The sequence below is a fragment of the Lipomyces tetrasporus genome (assembly GCF_029532465.1).
Source record: "Lipomyces tetrasporus strain NRRL Y-64009 chromosome Unknown POJ06scaffold_14, whole genome shotgun sequence".
Lineage (NCBI taxonomy): Eukaryota > Fungi > Ascomycota > Lipomycetes > Lipomycetales > Lipomycetaceae > Lipomyces > Lipomyces tetrasporus.
In genome coordinates this window covers 49,818-64,779 of record NW_026611609.1, presented here as the reverse complement: position 1 = coordinate 64,779, position 14,962 = coordinate 49,818, and the positions used below count along the sequence as shown (strand labels likewise).

The 14,962-nt window shown below is 47.1% G+C and overlaps 5 protein-coding genes across 5 annotated transcripts; 2 read left to right on the top strand and 3 right to left on the bottom strand.

Moving 5' to 3' along the window:
* Positions 1–541: 541 nt before the first annotated feature.
* On the bottom strand, positions 542–1,897 carry POJ06DRAFT_263844 (hscarg protein). Its single transcript, XM_056188937.1, has one exon. The coding sequence runs from the start codon at positions 1,649–1,651 to the stop codon at positions 698–700; it is 954 nt and encodes a 317-aa protein (XP_056040004.1). The 5' UTR covers positions 1,652–1,897; the 3' UTR covers positions 542–697.
* Positions 1,898–5,419: 3,522 nt separating this feature from the next.
* On the bottom strand, positions 5,420–5,874 carry POJ06DRAFT_263838 (uncharacterized protein). The gene has a single exon (XM_056188936.1). It carries the CDS (start codon positions 5,790–5,792, stop codon positions 5,631–5,633), a length of 162 nt encoding a protein of 53 aa, XP_056040003.1. The 5' UTR covers positions 5,793–5,874; the 3' UTR covers positions 5,420–5,630.
* A 311-nt stretch (positions 5,875–6,185) lies between these two features.
* Positions 6,186–7,442, top strand: POJ06DRAFT_216504 (putative short chain dehydrogenase reductase family). Its single transcript, XM_056185538.1, has 3 exons — positions 6,186–6,973; positions 7,040–7,128; positions 7,188–7,442. Exons 1-3 carry the CDS (start codon positions 6,343–6,345, stop codon positions 7,269–7,271), a joined length of 804 nt encoding a protein of 267 aa, XP_056040002.1. The 5' UTR covers positions 6,186–6,342; the 3' UTR covers positions 7,272–7,442.
* A 570-nt stretch (positions 7,443–8,012) lies between these two features.
* POJ06DRAFT_229177 (major facilitator superfamily domain-containing protein) lies at positions 8,013–9,918 on the bottom strand (the record flags this gene model as incomplete). The annotated part of the gene is made up of 3 exons (XM_056185775.1): positions 8,013–9,443; positions 9,504–9,652; positions 9,710–9,918. 3 exons carry the CDS (start codon positions 9,916–9,918, stop codon positions 8,155–8,157), a joined length of 1,647 nt encoding a protein of 548 aa, XP_056040001.1. The 3' UTR covers positions 8,013–8,154.
* A 2,469-nt stretch (positions 9,919–12,387) lies between these two features.
* POJ06DRAFT_287320 (chaperonin 10-like protein) lies at positions 12,388–13,440 on the top strand (the record flags this gene model as incomplete). The annotated part of the gene is made up of 1 exon (XM_056190257.1): positions 12,388–13,440. One exon carries the CDS (start codon positions 12,388–12,390, stop codon positions 13,438–13,440), a length of 1,053 nt encoding a protein of 350 aa, XP_056040000.1.
* Positions 13,441–14,962: the final 1,522 nt, after the last annotated feature.

Below are 14,962 nucleotides of genomic sequence, written 5' to 3'. Positions count from 1 at the left end.
TTCTCGAACCGATCATCCGAGAAACTTAGACGTCGCAGTCCTTAGCATAGCAGACATGTTGTCCACAGAGTATGGCAGCGAGAGGCGGACGGAGACACGGCAACCAATAAGCTGTTCTAGCTCTCCATCAAGTCTCAGTTCGCCCCCACAGAGGCTGTAGTATAAGCCCCTTTCGCGCGACTCGGTTCCAAGCTTCCCAGGACTGAGCTACCTTGCGGCCGAAGTTAAATTGTGCCGCATGGCCGCACGCGAAACATGTCTACGCCAAACTTTCAAGACGCTGCCCAGGCTGGCTCGACCTGGAAACACCACCGCAGCCCGGCTTGCTCCATTACAGGTCCCGGAACGAACGACTCCTCCTGTTGAAACGGTCATCGGTTGAGCTTGTAACTCCACATCCGCGCTGGCGTTCAATTTCGATAGTTAGCAAGATTTACGGCAAATATTCGAAGAACACTTGGTAATGATAAAGGAGGAGCTGTGTAATGGGACTGGACTTAGCTACTGGGTGAGGGCTGGTCCTGGACTTAGAATTCCTTTTCTCCGCTTCTATAAAATGAGTCACTTCAAAATATGGGTTACATTTGAATGTGACACAAAACTTAGACGAACGCGTCTTTTCATATACATGACCTGGGTTCACGACATTTCTCGTACGACCCGCACCTTTTGCCTCTGACTTCCGTGTCATTCTTGACTACTGAGCAGCCGGAACCTTAAATCCTGTCTTGCGAACCCAGTCCTTGAACGAGTTCAAGTTAAGGTTGTCTCCATAAAGCAGACGAGTCGGTTCGAGGGACTCTCCGGCGTAGTACCCGTACTGGTTAAAGAGGATTGACGTCGCGCGAAGCCCCGCCTCCCTTGACGTCGCCCGAAGCCCCGTCTTAGGTTGATCTTCGATTGGGATGGGGACGATTACAATGTTCTCGCCGGTAAGGTCCGTGTACGCAGCAGCCATCTGTCCGACCGTGACGTACTCGGCAGCGGTCAGGACCTTCTTGTAATGAAATTTTGCCGGGTCGAGGAAGGCCGGTGCGACAAACTTGCCAAAATCGGCGTCTAGGTCAATGACGGGCAACGCAACGTCGGCGCGAATAGGAGTATGGATGACGATCGATCCGTCTTTTTCACGTTGGGGTCCAGCGAGGGGGATATTTATCCAATTGGTTGCATAGAAGCCGGCGTATACAAAAGCCGCGTCAAGACAAACCGACTTGATGTATTGCTCGACTTTGTTCTTGAAGGTATTGTGTGGGACCTCGAGCTTGCCTCCGCTGATCGCCTCGATGTCGTGGAGCGAAGACCAGACGACAAAATTCACACCGGCGGCCACTGCTGCGTCGACCATAATCTTTCCTTGGACGAGATCAGTGTCGTGCGCTAACCCTGCCGCTGGATCCCAGAAGCTCGTGACAAGGAAAGCGCCCCATGCCCCGGCAAAGGCACGTTCCATCGACTGCGCGTCAGTCGCGTCGCCCTCGACGACTTCGATGCCAGATCTGGCTAGAGCTTGAGCTGCTTCGCCCTGAAGGTTGCGCGTGACCGCCCGCAGAGAGAACTGTCCGGTTGCTTGCAGAGCGAGAAGTACGCTACCGCCTTGTGCACCAGTCGCACCGATGATGACGATAATCGGCTTCATCGTAGGTGCCATTTATGATGTTCGCCTCAAATCGAATTCGAACTGAAGAAGTAAATGCGGCTGCTCTTATAGTCTCTGGGTGGCGGTAAACGAAAATTGATTCTTCCATCCATTTTTCACCATCCATTTTCAGGAGTGAGCTCAGTCGTATTCCGAAACCAACTTTGTTAATAATCCTCCCACAAGTCATACGCCTCGGACTTGAGGTCATGTCATGCCGTCTCCCCCAGAATTTCGAAGGCATGGCCTGATTATGAAATTGCATATATCTTAACCGGCTTATAGGAAAACGCTGTTCTGGCTAGTGTGTTACAGAGCCAGGGTTAAGGGTTATTTGGGCGTGCAGGGGTGACGCCACCACGAACATTTTGCGAGTTTGCGACCACTCACAGCCTTGAATCCCTTAATATCTAACTGACTAGGGAAACGCATTTTAGTCCCCAATATGTGAAATCAGGAGGTCAGGCCATGCTGTCTCCCACAGAATTTCGAAGGGGTATCCTGGTTATGATTATCAACTGCCTCTGGAATAGACAGATGCTGTTGTGGCGTGTGGTATGTCGCTCGGAAACATTTTGCGAGTTTGCGACCCCTCACCATTGAATACCTTAATTCTAACTGACCATTAAACGCATTTTACTCCTCGATGTGTGGAATTAAGAGGGCATGTCACGCTGCCTTAAGCAATCTCAGAAAATTTAATTGCCGAGTAATCATCAGTCTAGACATTTACTCTGATCGCGTCCTAATCATCTTATATGTGAAGTTGCAGAACGACGCGTTTCATCAAACATTTCTATTATCACTAAATTACTCTCCTCCACACGCGAGTATTATCAATCAAGCTACCCTGGGTTGGCACCAGGGGCCGCAGTGTTTGCCCGTAATCGTGAGTAAGTCCGCGTCAACGGATCTCTGGAGAGACAAAAAGTTCAAATTACAAGAGCGGCCACCGCTTACATGGTTTTGTGATTACTTGCTACCAAGTGAAATGATGCGTTTTTAATTGGAAATCGACTGCGACGTGTGCTAAGCGACAAATTCTATTGTGAGCATGTAAGGTGGAGTACTCTATACCCACGCCACTTGATTGTCCAAAGCTGCAATATCATCCTGGTCGCGTTCTTGGGCCGTGGTCTGGATCCACTCTGTTTTGCCGATACTGCCGATATTGACGACACGATATCGTCGACGATACAATACCCTGACCCTCTGACGATTGCCGTTGACGATATTTATCGTCGAGCTCCTGGTCTGCCGATACGATATGGGCAGAAACGTGACGACATCGGCAAATCGGCAGAATAATTATGTAACATTTTCTCATTACACCTGGATGTCTATACACAATTGTATTGTGCCTGCGTATTCATACAATACTCATTTATCGTACATGTCTCCCATGAGCATCAACATTCGCATGGTGTTGGCCTTCATGGAGTGCCTCCGAACACCGAGCAAGTCTCTCCCCGCACTAAACAACCTTTCCACTGCAACTTCGGAAGCTGGGATTGCTAAGCAATCCCTCCCACCAGCCATCTGCGGGTACTCATCTTGATGAGTACGCCACCAATTACAAAGCCATTTTGGATCATTTGCGCCATTAACACTGACCACCGGAATATCATGTCAATATCGAAGATAGGGCGACTAGTCTGACCTCGTGGCTGCAGCCTTTGCAGCGTCCTAGACACTATCCTCGACTCTGCTTCGTCATCACTGCCATCGTTGAGGCTTCTGTAGTCGAAGCGCTTACAGCAAGTTGTCATCCTCTCAAAGGGAGGCATTGTGGCAAGATGACAATGTGTTAATTGTTGAGTTAGCATTTGGGATCATAGTACTACAGATGTCGCGCTAAAAAAAAATTTGTGCTGAGGGTATCAAAACTATTAGACACTTAATTATCAGCAACGATAATCGTATCGTCGAGTTTCTAACTCCTGCCGATACTATAGCCGATACTATAGACGATAATTATCGGAAGACCTTAAGTTCGACGACGCCGATTGCAGATTTGCCCAAACCTTGCCGATATCGTACCGCCAACAGCCCTAAGCCCGGCGATAGCCTTGATTGACTAAAATTTCTCGTTTCCGGACCTACGCCGATATTCACTTGAGCGATAGCAACTCCATGTTCTTATTTGTGTTATCGCTTTCGGAAATCTTTGCGGTACTCCGGAATAAGGTTAAGTTTTTGCAAGCGTAGAGGCACCGAAAATCCTTCCCCGTGCTGCCGACCGGGTAAGATCTGGCTTTTATCGATTGGGACCCTTTTGGGGTTCAAGGTTTAATTTACGTGTGATAATTTGTCATAAAAAAGACCCTGTCCCTGTCAGGCCAAGGGAAATATCTTGTCTTCTAGCTTGTTCCTTGGGCATCACCTCTCCCAGAAGCGTCCTTCCAGCGCAATCCCAATCTAGTCATGCCTTGTGAAAACGGCCCGACTGCTGGGAACTGTAAGGATTCACGCCAAAGGACCTTTGTGACTCGTACAGAACTCGTTCCAATGGTGATAACCTTACGCAATCGTGACATATTGTTACCAATCATACCCAGAACCCTCAGTGGCCGACAGATCCGTAGTCAACTGCGTTATGCCGCGGTCGTTGTCTGCAGGAGCCGGAGTGCGTCGGCCATCGGTCCTGCCAAGAAGCTCGCATGCTGAAGTTATGGGAATGCGAGCTGAGCCGGCGGAGAACCCCTGAGTTTCACAAGCTGACTGATCAGACAGACTTGCCGTGCTGCGGCATGCCACCTATGCACATAGGCCACGAGTCATCCAGCATTGAGCCATGGATGCGCAAAGGCCGTGGTTCGCACTCTCTACCGGAATAAAATTCTGATACTTAGAGCCGTTGAATATTGAGGGTGTGGTGATACTCATCATCAAGATGAGTACCCGCAGATGGCCGCTGCGGCTATGGATTACTTATCAATCAAGCTTCCGAAATTGCAGTGGAAGGTGGTTTAGTACGGGGAGAGACTTGCTCGGTGTTCGGAGGCATCTATGAAGGCCGATATCGTATCGTCAATATCGGCAAAACGGCAACAGCCCTAGTCAGAGTTATTCCCAGAGAGCGATTTCAGCAGTACAGCTATTTCGGTAGTTAGTCTCCCTACGCCCTCTCCCTGCAAGTATCTGCGTAGTGTGCCGCAATGGACACTAAGTACAATTGGAACATGGATGTTTTAGATAGCGCCTCAACGATTTTGTCCTCCATCCCAGCGATCATCAAACAACAATAGTCGTGTCGATCGATGGCTAGATGGTTTAGATTGCCGCTTCCAAATTTGTCTGACCAATCGACAATTGCTGGAATTTGAGATGGGTTAAGGTCTATTCGAAAGTTCGCTGCCGAATCACGAGTGCGAACAGATTATTCTGGGTCGTCGAAGCTCTTTGTCTGCAAACCCCAATGTAACCACGTACTAACTATAGTTTGGTAACAGGCCGTCGCGTCATGGCCGGACGAATTCAAGAGTTTAGCGGCTAGCGCCAAGCGGCAATCTCAACCCGTAGGTATTAAAGCCATTAACGCAGAAACCCGCATTCTTTCCAATTGCAATTGAATCAATTAGTTCGACATTCACCAACCAGGTTTCAAACCGTTTAGTCGAGCAATTAGGAAGAGATCGCGTAACCAGGTCGATTAATTTTGTTCATAGCCACTTTGGTATTAAAGACGGAGGATTACGTAATCTTCAAGCTATGCAATAACTAGTTATTTGTGGAGATGACGTGAAGGATATTTTTAGTCATTATTATTCTTTCAATGTTATTCTTTCATAGTCACCTGGGACCAAAACCTTAATACCCGACCCTTCAATTAAAGTGTTTGCTTTCTTCGCTTCATCTAAATCATCTTCACTCCTCAAAATCTTCTAAAGAATCTCATTCTCGACATTTAATAATCCCCAATATTAGCCCACTCTCTCTCCGCCAACGCTATTTTCACCTGACCATATTCGTCCATTAACTTTCTCGTCTCTCAACAACATCGCTCTAATATCCAAGTGATTCCTACACATCCCTCTATTATCACATAAGTGTTCCTCCTCATCTCGCCGGGAGACTTTCCTTGTTCTCCGTATGCAGCATCCCTTTGTCCAAATCCACGTTGTCGAAACGGAAATATTTGTAGGGCGTGCATTTCAACCCAACCACTAACTAGTATAACCCTCCTTAACCAGGGTTCAGAGAGAGTTTCAGGTGTCACCAGTGATAGTTGTATTTCAACATTAAGCCGGTTGTTGGTGAGATTGTGTTACCCGGCCCACTATTTGGTCGGTAGATTAGCGACGTCGGATGGCGGATAACGGATATATTGGCGCTTATTTTAACGTCCGCCATTTGGGATTGAGCGGTATATTCGACATATGCCTATTCAAATTTTTCTGTCGCATGAATCCCCTTAAATGGTCATTCTGCTTGCTGTCGGCTATTTGCCCCAGTTGGGTTTTATCTCCCTAACCCCTCCCCTCCCTCTCCCCGCAAGTATGTTGAGATCTTCTTTCCTTTGCGCAGCATCGTTCCCGTGAAGGCATGATAATGATGAATCTCTGGCCCCTCACCGGTCATATATAATGTCTACCTCACCTTCTTGAGCTCATATTCGTAAGGGCACGGAAAAATTGCAACACCTACAACTATTTCAGCACCTCTGTATACCCTCTCCTGCTAAGCGCTCACAACCTCCCACAATGCCCCTTTATCAGCCCCCAAATGTGAATGCACCTGTGCTCTCTCAATTTTCACTAAAGGGCAAAATTGCCGCCGTGACGGGTGGCGCTCGAGGTATCGGTGTGGAAATAGTACGAGGTCTAGCAGAAGCCGGTGCTGATGTGGCTTTGATCTACGCCTCAAGCGCAGATGCCAATGAAACGGCCGCTAAGATTGCAGCAGATACTAGGGTGCGAGTGAAAGCATTTCAGTCTGATGTAGCGTCTCGTAACACCATTGCTGCAACGATCAACCAGATTGCGGAGGAGTTTGGCCACGGTCGCCTGGATATCGTGGTGGCGAATGCTGGTGTTTGTGCCAACGTGCCCAGTCTCGAGTACACTGAGGAGAGCTGGCAAAGGAACAACAGTGTGAACCTGGACGGAGTTATGTGGACGGCGCAGGCGGCCGGAAAGATATTCAAGAATCAAGGCAAAGGAAATCTCATTATCACGGCGTCCGCAAGCGCAATCTTGGTCAACATTCCCCAGACACAGGCCGCATACAATGCCTCCAAGGCCGCCGCAGTGCACCTGGCAAAATGTCTAGCGGTGGAATGGATGGACTTTGCCCGAGTGAATTGCATCTCACCTGGTTATATGTTGACAGAAAGTAAGTTTTCCCGGCACATTTATAACACTGTGGATAAAGAATGATCGCTAAGTGAACGAAAAATAGTGCTTACAAACCAACCGAAGGAGTTGATGAGTCACTGGCTGTCCCTGATTCCAGGGAGGCGAATCTGCGATGCAGCAGAGTTGAAAGGTGTATGTACATCATTTATATCTAAATGGACTGAAATCACAATCTAACACTTTGAGCCCAGGCTTACGTTTTCCTTGCAAGCGACGCTTGCTGCTACATGACTGGCGCGAATATTGTTATTGATGATGGTTATACCCTGCCTTAGATGGTAGATATATCCAAGCTAGATGAGCAAATTAAAAATGGCTTTGAAAACTGTCAGCGACAACCCAAGTATGTATCATCTTCCCGTCCAAGGTGGAAATATAGAATATGATCCACAGCAGACGATGTGCGGGACGTATTAATGGGCGTTACGAAACCGTACGAATTCTTCACCATTCGACGTTTGATTTGATGAGAAAAAGTCCAGTAAGGTGGGTTTTATGGGTCACTCCTGAATATAAGTACTAGCGTTATTCTCTTACTTGTGCATATCCATGGCAAACAACAGTCACATATTGGATCCTGCTGTCATAAAGCGCGAGATTGGTCTGTCGTTGTGGCCTGGTAAGACGCAACGCAATCTTCCTCCCGGCAGGGTTTATTACTATACCGATTAGGATATTCTGTACCTATTCCATCCAGAGAAACTCAAATCGTCCTCTTAAACCTTGTTCCGGTGATCAGCACTCCGTAGGAAAGATAATATCCGGCGTTTTCGCATCCCAGTCATGAAGCAATTAAAGTGCATACAGATGAATACAAAAACTGCTTGTTGGTCGGGCCTGGAGTCGGAGACACACCTACGTAATGCCTCATCCATACAGCTTATCGAGCTTGTGCTCTGCATACAACATCAGTCTCGTATATAAGCCTGCCGTAGACGTGACGAAACAGTGGATATGCAATCATGAGATTCACTGAAAACTTACAAGACGAAGATGCAAATATCTATATGCAAAATCTCTATGCAACCCAACGTGAAAAAAATAACAGCAGAAATCCGCTAATCACATATAAACCCCTAATGCCAAACCCACGACCCCCACACTTTAAGAAATCCAAAAATAATGTAAGGCAAAATCTCTTCACTGGAACAAAAGCGACTACAGCTTCAACTTAAAAAACAGCTGCCGATTGCCCAAACCGTTGGATGACTTGACATACTCGTCCCTCTCGTCCTGGCCCAGCTGTTCCCAGAGCTTGTCCCTCCTGCGATTCTCGACTACATAATACTGTCTAATTGCCAAAATAATAACCATAGACAACACATTCAAGCCGATCAAAACGCCGTTGCCGCGGTGGTAATAAGGCGCATCGCTTTCGCGGTACACATTGGCGGCGAGAATATTCCCAAACTGGACAGAGATGCTGTAGACTACGAAGGCGAGTGAGCGGCGGTCTGGGTTGTTCGCGTTTGCCGAAATCCAGGAGAACAGGATCGGGTGGTAAAAGGGATATCCGAGAATTATCGTGATGAGGGCGAATCGAAGCCAGCGGGATGACTCGTCCGGAATGATTTCGAGTAGCAACTGCGGCGTGAATACCCAGATTGCAGAAACGAGACAGAATATCCATCTGACACCAAATTTATCGGACAACTTGGAAAACCCAATCGTCATGCATACATTTATAAGCGCGTATGGAATCGTAAGCAAGTTCGTAACGGTCTCTGTGAAACCTAGTTGGCGGAGTGTGATAGTGAGATAGTTGCTCGCAGTCTGGGATGGTACAAAACCAACGAACCCGAGGATGAAAATCGGGAACAAATATCTGTCGGTCAACGTGTCGATCACAGCCGTTAGACTCTTAAGCAAACTGCCGCTTCCAAGCTTGACACGCTCCTGTTGATTGCGTTTGGAAGGATCATCTTGAACAACTCGAACTCTGAGTATTGCCGCCTCCCGAGCCGTAAACACGCGCGAGACAACTTTGTGGCGAAGCGATGGCAACATGAAGAATGATAAAATACCGATTACGGCAGTTAGGGCGCCCTCTAGCAGAAAGAGCCATTGCCATCCTCGGAGTGACCCTCCCATCTGAATAAATCCGGAAGCCAATAGTGCACTTATAACACTAGTGACAGCCTGCGTAGCCCAAATCCAAGATAACCGCATTGACAGTTCGTTGGCTTTATAGAACGAAGTCAGGTAGAACGTCATGCCAGGAACAAATCCGCCTCCGCAAGCGCCGATGATAGCTCTCGTGAATAGGAAGAACAAGGATTCTTTGATGAAAATTTGGAACATAGAAATGATGGCCCAAAGCGTCATGACAATCGGCAGCCAGATCTCAGCTCCAAATCGCCGAACTAAAGTTTGTGACGGGATTTCACAGATAATAAAGAACACCAGGAATATTGTCTGCCCAAGGTTGTACGTATTTTGTGGTATATCTAACAGTCGTTAGTCTAATCTCAGACGTAAAGCTGAAAGCAAGACATGGGGCACAATACTAGCATCGATTAGAAAATCGGCTGAAATTGCATTCTGAATGTTGTTTCGCACAAGCTGAAGTGAGAAGAACATGGCACACACCCAAGTCATCAGGCGATAATCCAACTTTCTTCGAATGACTTCTTCCTCTTCTGGGTCCCACGCAGGCCTAAAGGCACTTGTTAACGAACGTCCGGCTGCAGCGCATCCACCAGCAAATACTCACTTTCCCTCCGACATCGATTTTTCAATCTCCGCCTTATGATCAAAATCACTGTCATTATTCCGCACCAAATCTTCCGTTAACGACCCGTAATGTTCCTTTGTGTCGCCGAGAAGGGAAGTCGTTGGTTTCAGCGACTCTTCAGCGTCATCGTTCGTATCGTGCACTCTCCGCCGTAATGCCTCTTCCTCGTATAAACTCTGATCCGACATATTCTCAGCCTGTGTTTTCAATCACTGACCCAAAACAGCTTATATGTGAACGGAAAGAACAACAGAGCAAAGTAATCAGACAGTGGACAAGATAACAAGTCCGTATAAATAAATGGCGGGACGGCTCAGGCACGATAACGCACGCGAGCATTCCAGTGTTATCCATTAGCGTCATAACATCATTTTGGCCCTATCGCAGGTTCACGACGACTCCCGTGCGGGCGAGCCGGGCTATCGGTGGTGAGCACTGAGATTGCAGTCAGAAAGTGCGAAGGTGGTGCGCGTGTGCCGCAGGCGTGAAGACCGTGATGGATATAGGGCCGCAACAGCGTTAGAACTCGGTGATAGCAAGGCGCTGGCACGGGCTCGGGCGGTTGGGAAGTGATTGCGCCGCCATGAACAATTAATTATGTGGAGAATCATGAATTTGGAGAATCATGGGGCTTAAGCAAACCATTCCTCTTTGGGGCTAGCGTAGTGTACAACATTCGTACCCATTTCCCGACAATCGTACCAACGCCACCCAGTCTTTTGTGTAACAACCAAGTTTATGGACTTGTCTGCTCAGTGCTGAAGCACAACGCAATCCTGACTGTGCGCAATACCATGTCGACATACAAAATAGGGGGCTCTTTGACTGCGGGTGTAGACAAGACAGCTGCTACTGGATCAATGATTAGTGTCGCTGTGGTTCAAGATAAGACCAAACGCGTCTTCACATTGAACGCGCAGTTTACTCGGAGATATATGCACGCCTGTCGGCTTTAATGAAGTTTTAGGTAACTCCGACGCGGCGGTGTGGTGATACGATTGTTGCCAAATATTGGGTACGAAAAAGCGCGCTAGTCCTAAAGAGGAATGGTTAGTTTAAGCCCCATGATTCTCCAAATTCACTAACCGAGCGTTATCAGGATCGTGCACCGTCACACAAATTGTGGGGCGCCTGGTCCGTCCGAGCACGCCAGCGTGTTCCGCATGTGTGTGCAAGCCCACTATTGTGCAAACGGCAGATGAGGATGCCAGCGGGAACAGCCGACTACAGAATTAAAGCAGATATATTTTGCATTAAAGTATATGAATGTTCGGGGCATAAGGACAAAGGAAGTCCAGATACGCAGAATCTGGGTTTTCAAGTTGCTCAGACTTTCCTCGAACCCTAACCCGGGCGTAGCCGGTGTATGATGGGTAGCTTGGTGACAATGTTGTGGGGCGCACAACACTCGGCTGAGTACGCATTCAATAGCAGTGATTGCAAGGAATGTAACGCTTGGACGCCAAAATATTATATTACTGCACGATTCCATCGCATCTCACGCAATTCTAGGCATCAACTTACAGATTAGGCTGTACCTCCCTATTTGAGTCTTTCAATGCCTCACAGATACCACAAATTACACTAACATTTCTTAGAGCACTTGTCTAGTTCATGTCAATATCGCCAGTCCGCAGGAGTGCCCTATAGGTCAGCATGTTTCCGGTAGATTAAGTGATAGAATTGCTTCGTGCATTGGAAGCCGATGAACAAAATACATGGAATAAGCTGCCGACAACAGTGCGAGATTGGCACGATGTAATGCAGGCATGGCTAGGCCAGGTAGTGCTCAGCCAAACACTAAAACAAGCACGGCGCCATGCGGCAGGTGCAAATCCAATACTGTGGTCAGCCGCACCCACCCAATTTAGACTTTCAGGCTTAAGATTTAATCTCGCGGTACTTTCCGGCCGGACACGTGTGTAATTCGAAGGCACCAGCATGCGTTGTATTTACATGCAGTATTGTATTCATACTGTTGGGCCACGACCTGGATCACATGGCGTGTATATCGCCCTGAGCGCGTCCAAGAGTGCTTCGGTAAATAAGAAACATAGGTTGGCATTGTTGACGGTGACGGGTCTGCGAAAAGATTTCTGGAGAGCTGCTCGTCCGCCCACACCGCATATGATGATTGAGACAAGCTAACGTGCTCAAACACATTAGTCGTGTCGCCTCAAACTATGATGATCAACGCAAGAAGCTGAGACGTCAATTTTGAGGCTGTCCGGGCCAGCAGAAAACGGATAAGACTTGCATTCACGCAGCCTCACGTTGCGCCGAAAAAGGCATTCTTGGTATTATTGGACTTGGCGCTCATGGAGGTATGAAGGCTGTCCACTTGTTGGAATTTAAGTATGCTTTTGCTTTGTTTGCATTGGAAATGGTCAGCCGTGTATGCAGCAGCAGCGGGCAATGCTTGTCGATTCGCTTAGTGCTGACACGAAAGTTTAGCGCAAGCTTCGTGATGAGGTGTCTCCATGCGGGGTTACCCCATAAGCTTAGTGCACTAAATCGGAGCCCCAACTTTTGGGAGTGGAGACCCTAATCTGGTATCGTGATCAAATTTCACGATGTATTAAGTAACACAAATCAGCCTACTAGTCCTTTCAATTGACAATCTATCGAATAAATCGTACTTCGCGAGCGTCAGCATAATGTCGAGCCATACGCAGAAGGCTATTGTTATTCAAGATGCGAATAAAGCAAAACTCGTTAACGACCGTCCCCTTCCTTCTCTCCGTGATGACTACCTTCTTGTTCAGACTGTAGCCGTCGCTTTGAACCCCACCGATTGGAAAGAGATCGATTTCCTAGGTTCTCCTGGTGCTCTTGTTGGTTGTGACTATGCAGGCATTGTCAAAGCAGTTGGCACGGCCGTCACGAGGGCTTTCAAAGTAGGCGATAGAGTCTGTGGTTTTTCGCACGGCTCCAATACCGTGCAGCATGAGGACGGAACATTCGCAGAATATATAGTCGTTAAAGGTGACCTGCAGATACATATTCCCGACCAACTTAGATTTGAAGATGCTGCTACTTTCGGCGTTGGAGTCATCACGGCTGGTCAAGGGCTCTACGAAGGGTTGCAGCTTCCGTTCCCTTCTGAGCCCTCTAAAGAGAAAATTCCAATTCTAATCTATGGAGGTTCTTCTACCACTGGTTCCCTCGGGATTCAACTCGCCAAGTTGTCTGGTTATGACCCCATCACCACATGCTCGCCTCACAATTTCGACATGGTAAAGAGCCTTGGTGCTGTCGCTGCATTTGACTACAAGGATCCTGAATCCGTTGCGAAGATCCGCAAGTACACCAATGATAGCCTCAAGTTGGCTTGGGACACCATCTCCCTGGAATCAAGCGCAAAATTCTGTGCTGATGTCCTCTCACCTACTGGAGGCAAGTACGCATGTTTGCAAGATGTTAAGGCGCCTCGTGATGACGTTGAAACGATCATGACGCTCGCATACACAGTTTTCGGAGAGCCATTCCAATTTGGCCCTGAGACTATTCCGGCTGTTCCTGAGCGCTTTGAATTTGCGAAGAATTGGGTGGAAGTCGTGGAGCCACTGTTCTTCGCAGGCAATATCAAGGTCCCTAAGCCAAAAATCGGTAAGGATGGGTTGAAAGGCGTGTTGGATGGATTGCAACTTTTGCGGGAGAATAAAGTCAGCGGAGAGAAGCTAGTATATCGCGTTGATGAGACTCCGTGAGTGTTAGATACAAATGATCTGAGGTCCAAGATATTATTTCTGGGGTTCAGGGTCTGACTCCAATATGTACGCAAAATATTCTTCCTACTTATAGTACTTTCTCTGCTAAAATTGACGGTCAATCAAACAATTTAATGTTATAATCGAACTTCTAAAAAATTTAAACACAAGATCCAAAAGGCTATTCAGACCTTAGAAAAGAATGAATTTTCATCTAATAGAGCTGCCCACTACTTTGAAGTGACTAACAACTCTCATCGATCGAATGCCTGGAGCTAAATCGCGTTCTCAGTCTAAGGAATCCTATCAGAGCCTCTCGAAGGCGGACGAAAAGACATTGCTACGATGGATTACACGACTTACAGCGACAGGGCACCCCGAAACACCGGCGTTGTTGTAAGAAATAGAGATTCGTACTCGACGCGTTCAAGTCGTGTCGTCTTGAAATAACTAACCTACTGATTCTACTCCTATAGGCCATGAATGGCTCTACCGATTCCTAAATCGATATCCAAACTTGAAAGGAACCTATTCATGCAATTAGAGTCTGCACGACATAAGGAAGCAACCTCAGACAGGATAACAGCCTGGTTTGACAGGCTTCAGCTACGATTCCAAGAAAGAAGTTCGAACTCGTAACCCTATACAATATGGATGAGATAGGATTTTCAGTTGGCGACACTATATCTACACGTATTTTGGCATACAGAGAATATAAGTAGGATATATGGTATGGATATAGGATATATGATAGGACATAAGATAGGACGAAGGACATAATCATAAGATAGGAGATAGCGGATCTAGATGTTGTATAAATTAAGGAAGATCCGCCATTATAATCGGCGGTGAATCAGGTCTTGATCAGCTATCTGCTATTCTTCATGGATTCGGCCAAAGTATCGACAATGTCGACACCTTCCTGTCTCGCATACCTGCGATTAGGGCTGCTCCGAATACGAATATTCGCAGTAATCGGCATTATTCGTATTCGTTATTCGCAAGTCCCAACCGCTGCGAATAATATTCGCAATTTTATTCGCAAATCCTGAGCAGTGCGAATAATATTAGTAATTTTTATTCGTTATTCGCCGAATATTCGCACCTAATCACGTGCTCAGGGGATGCCCCCTAATAAATTTAATTCACAGTTTCAAGAGTCAATATGGCCCCTTACAGCCTTCCAGCTCAATGTGATGTAAGGAGTAAATTGATAGCGAGCTGCGCACTTTTCTTGCTCTGTGGCCTAGTGAGAGGTTGCTTTTACCAGGTACATATTACAGTGCGTCAGTCCTGCGTTTCGTGGTTTGCATCTTTCGTTTTGCAGTTTATGCCTCCGCCTTTCATTTGCTTGTTGTTTTGTGCCTTAATGCCTTTGCTTCTTCTTGTGTTGGAACCGTAATGAACTATGAGCACTTTAAGGTTTCAGGGGTTGCGAATAAATATGCGAATAACGAATATTCGGCGAATAATATTCGCAATTTTATTCGTTGCGCGGACATCCTGCGAATAATATTCGTTA

Coding starts and splice junctions, on each gene's coding strand:
- POJ06DRAFT_263838 (XM_056188936.1), bottom strand. CDS start 5,792: ATGCACGCCCTACAAATATTTCCGTTTCGACAACGTGGATTTGGACAA.
- POJ06DRAFT_216504 (XM_056185538.1), top strand. CDS start 6,343: ATGCCCCTTTATCAGCCCCCAAATGTGAATGCACCTGTGCTCTCTCAA. Junction 6,974..7,039: donor TGGTTATATGTTGACAGAAA/GTAAGTTTTCCC, acceptor AACGAAAAATAG/TGCTTACAAACCAACCGAAG. Junction 7,129..7,187: donor ATGCAGCAGAGTTGAAAGGT/GTATGTACATCA, acceptor CTTTGAGCCCAG/GCTTACGTTTTCCTTGCAAG.
- POJ06DRAFT_263844 (XM_056188937.1), bottom strand. CDS start 1,651: ATGGCACCTACGATGAAGCCGATTATCGTCATCATCGGTGCGACTGGT.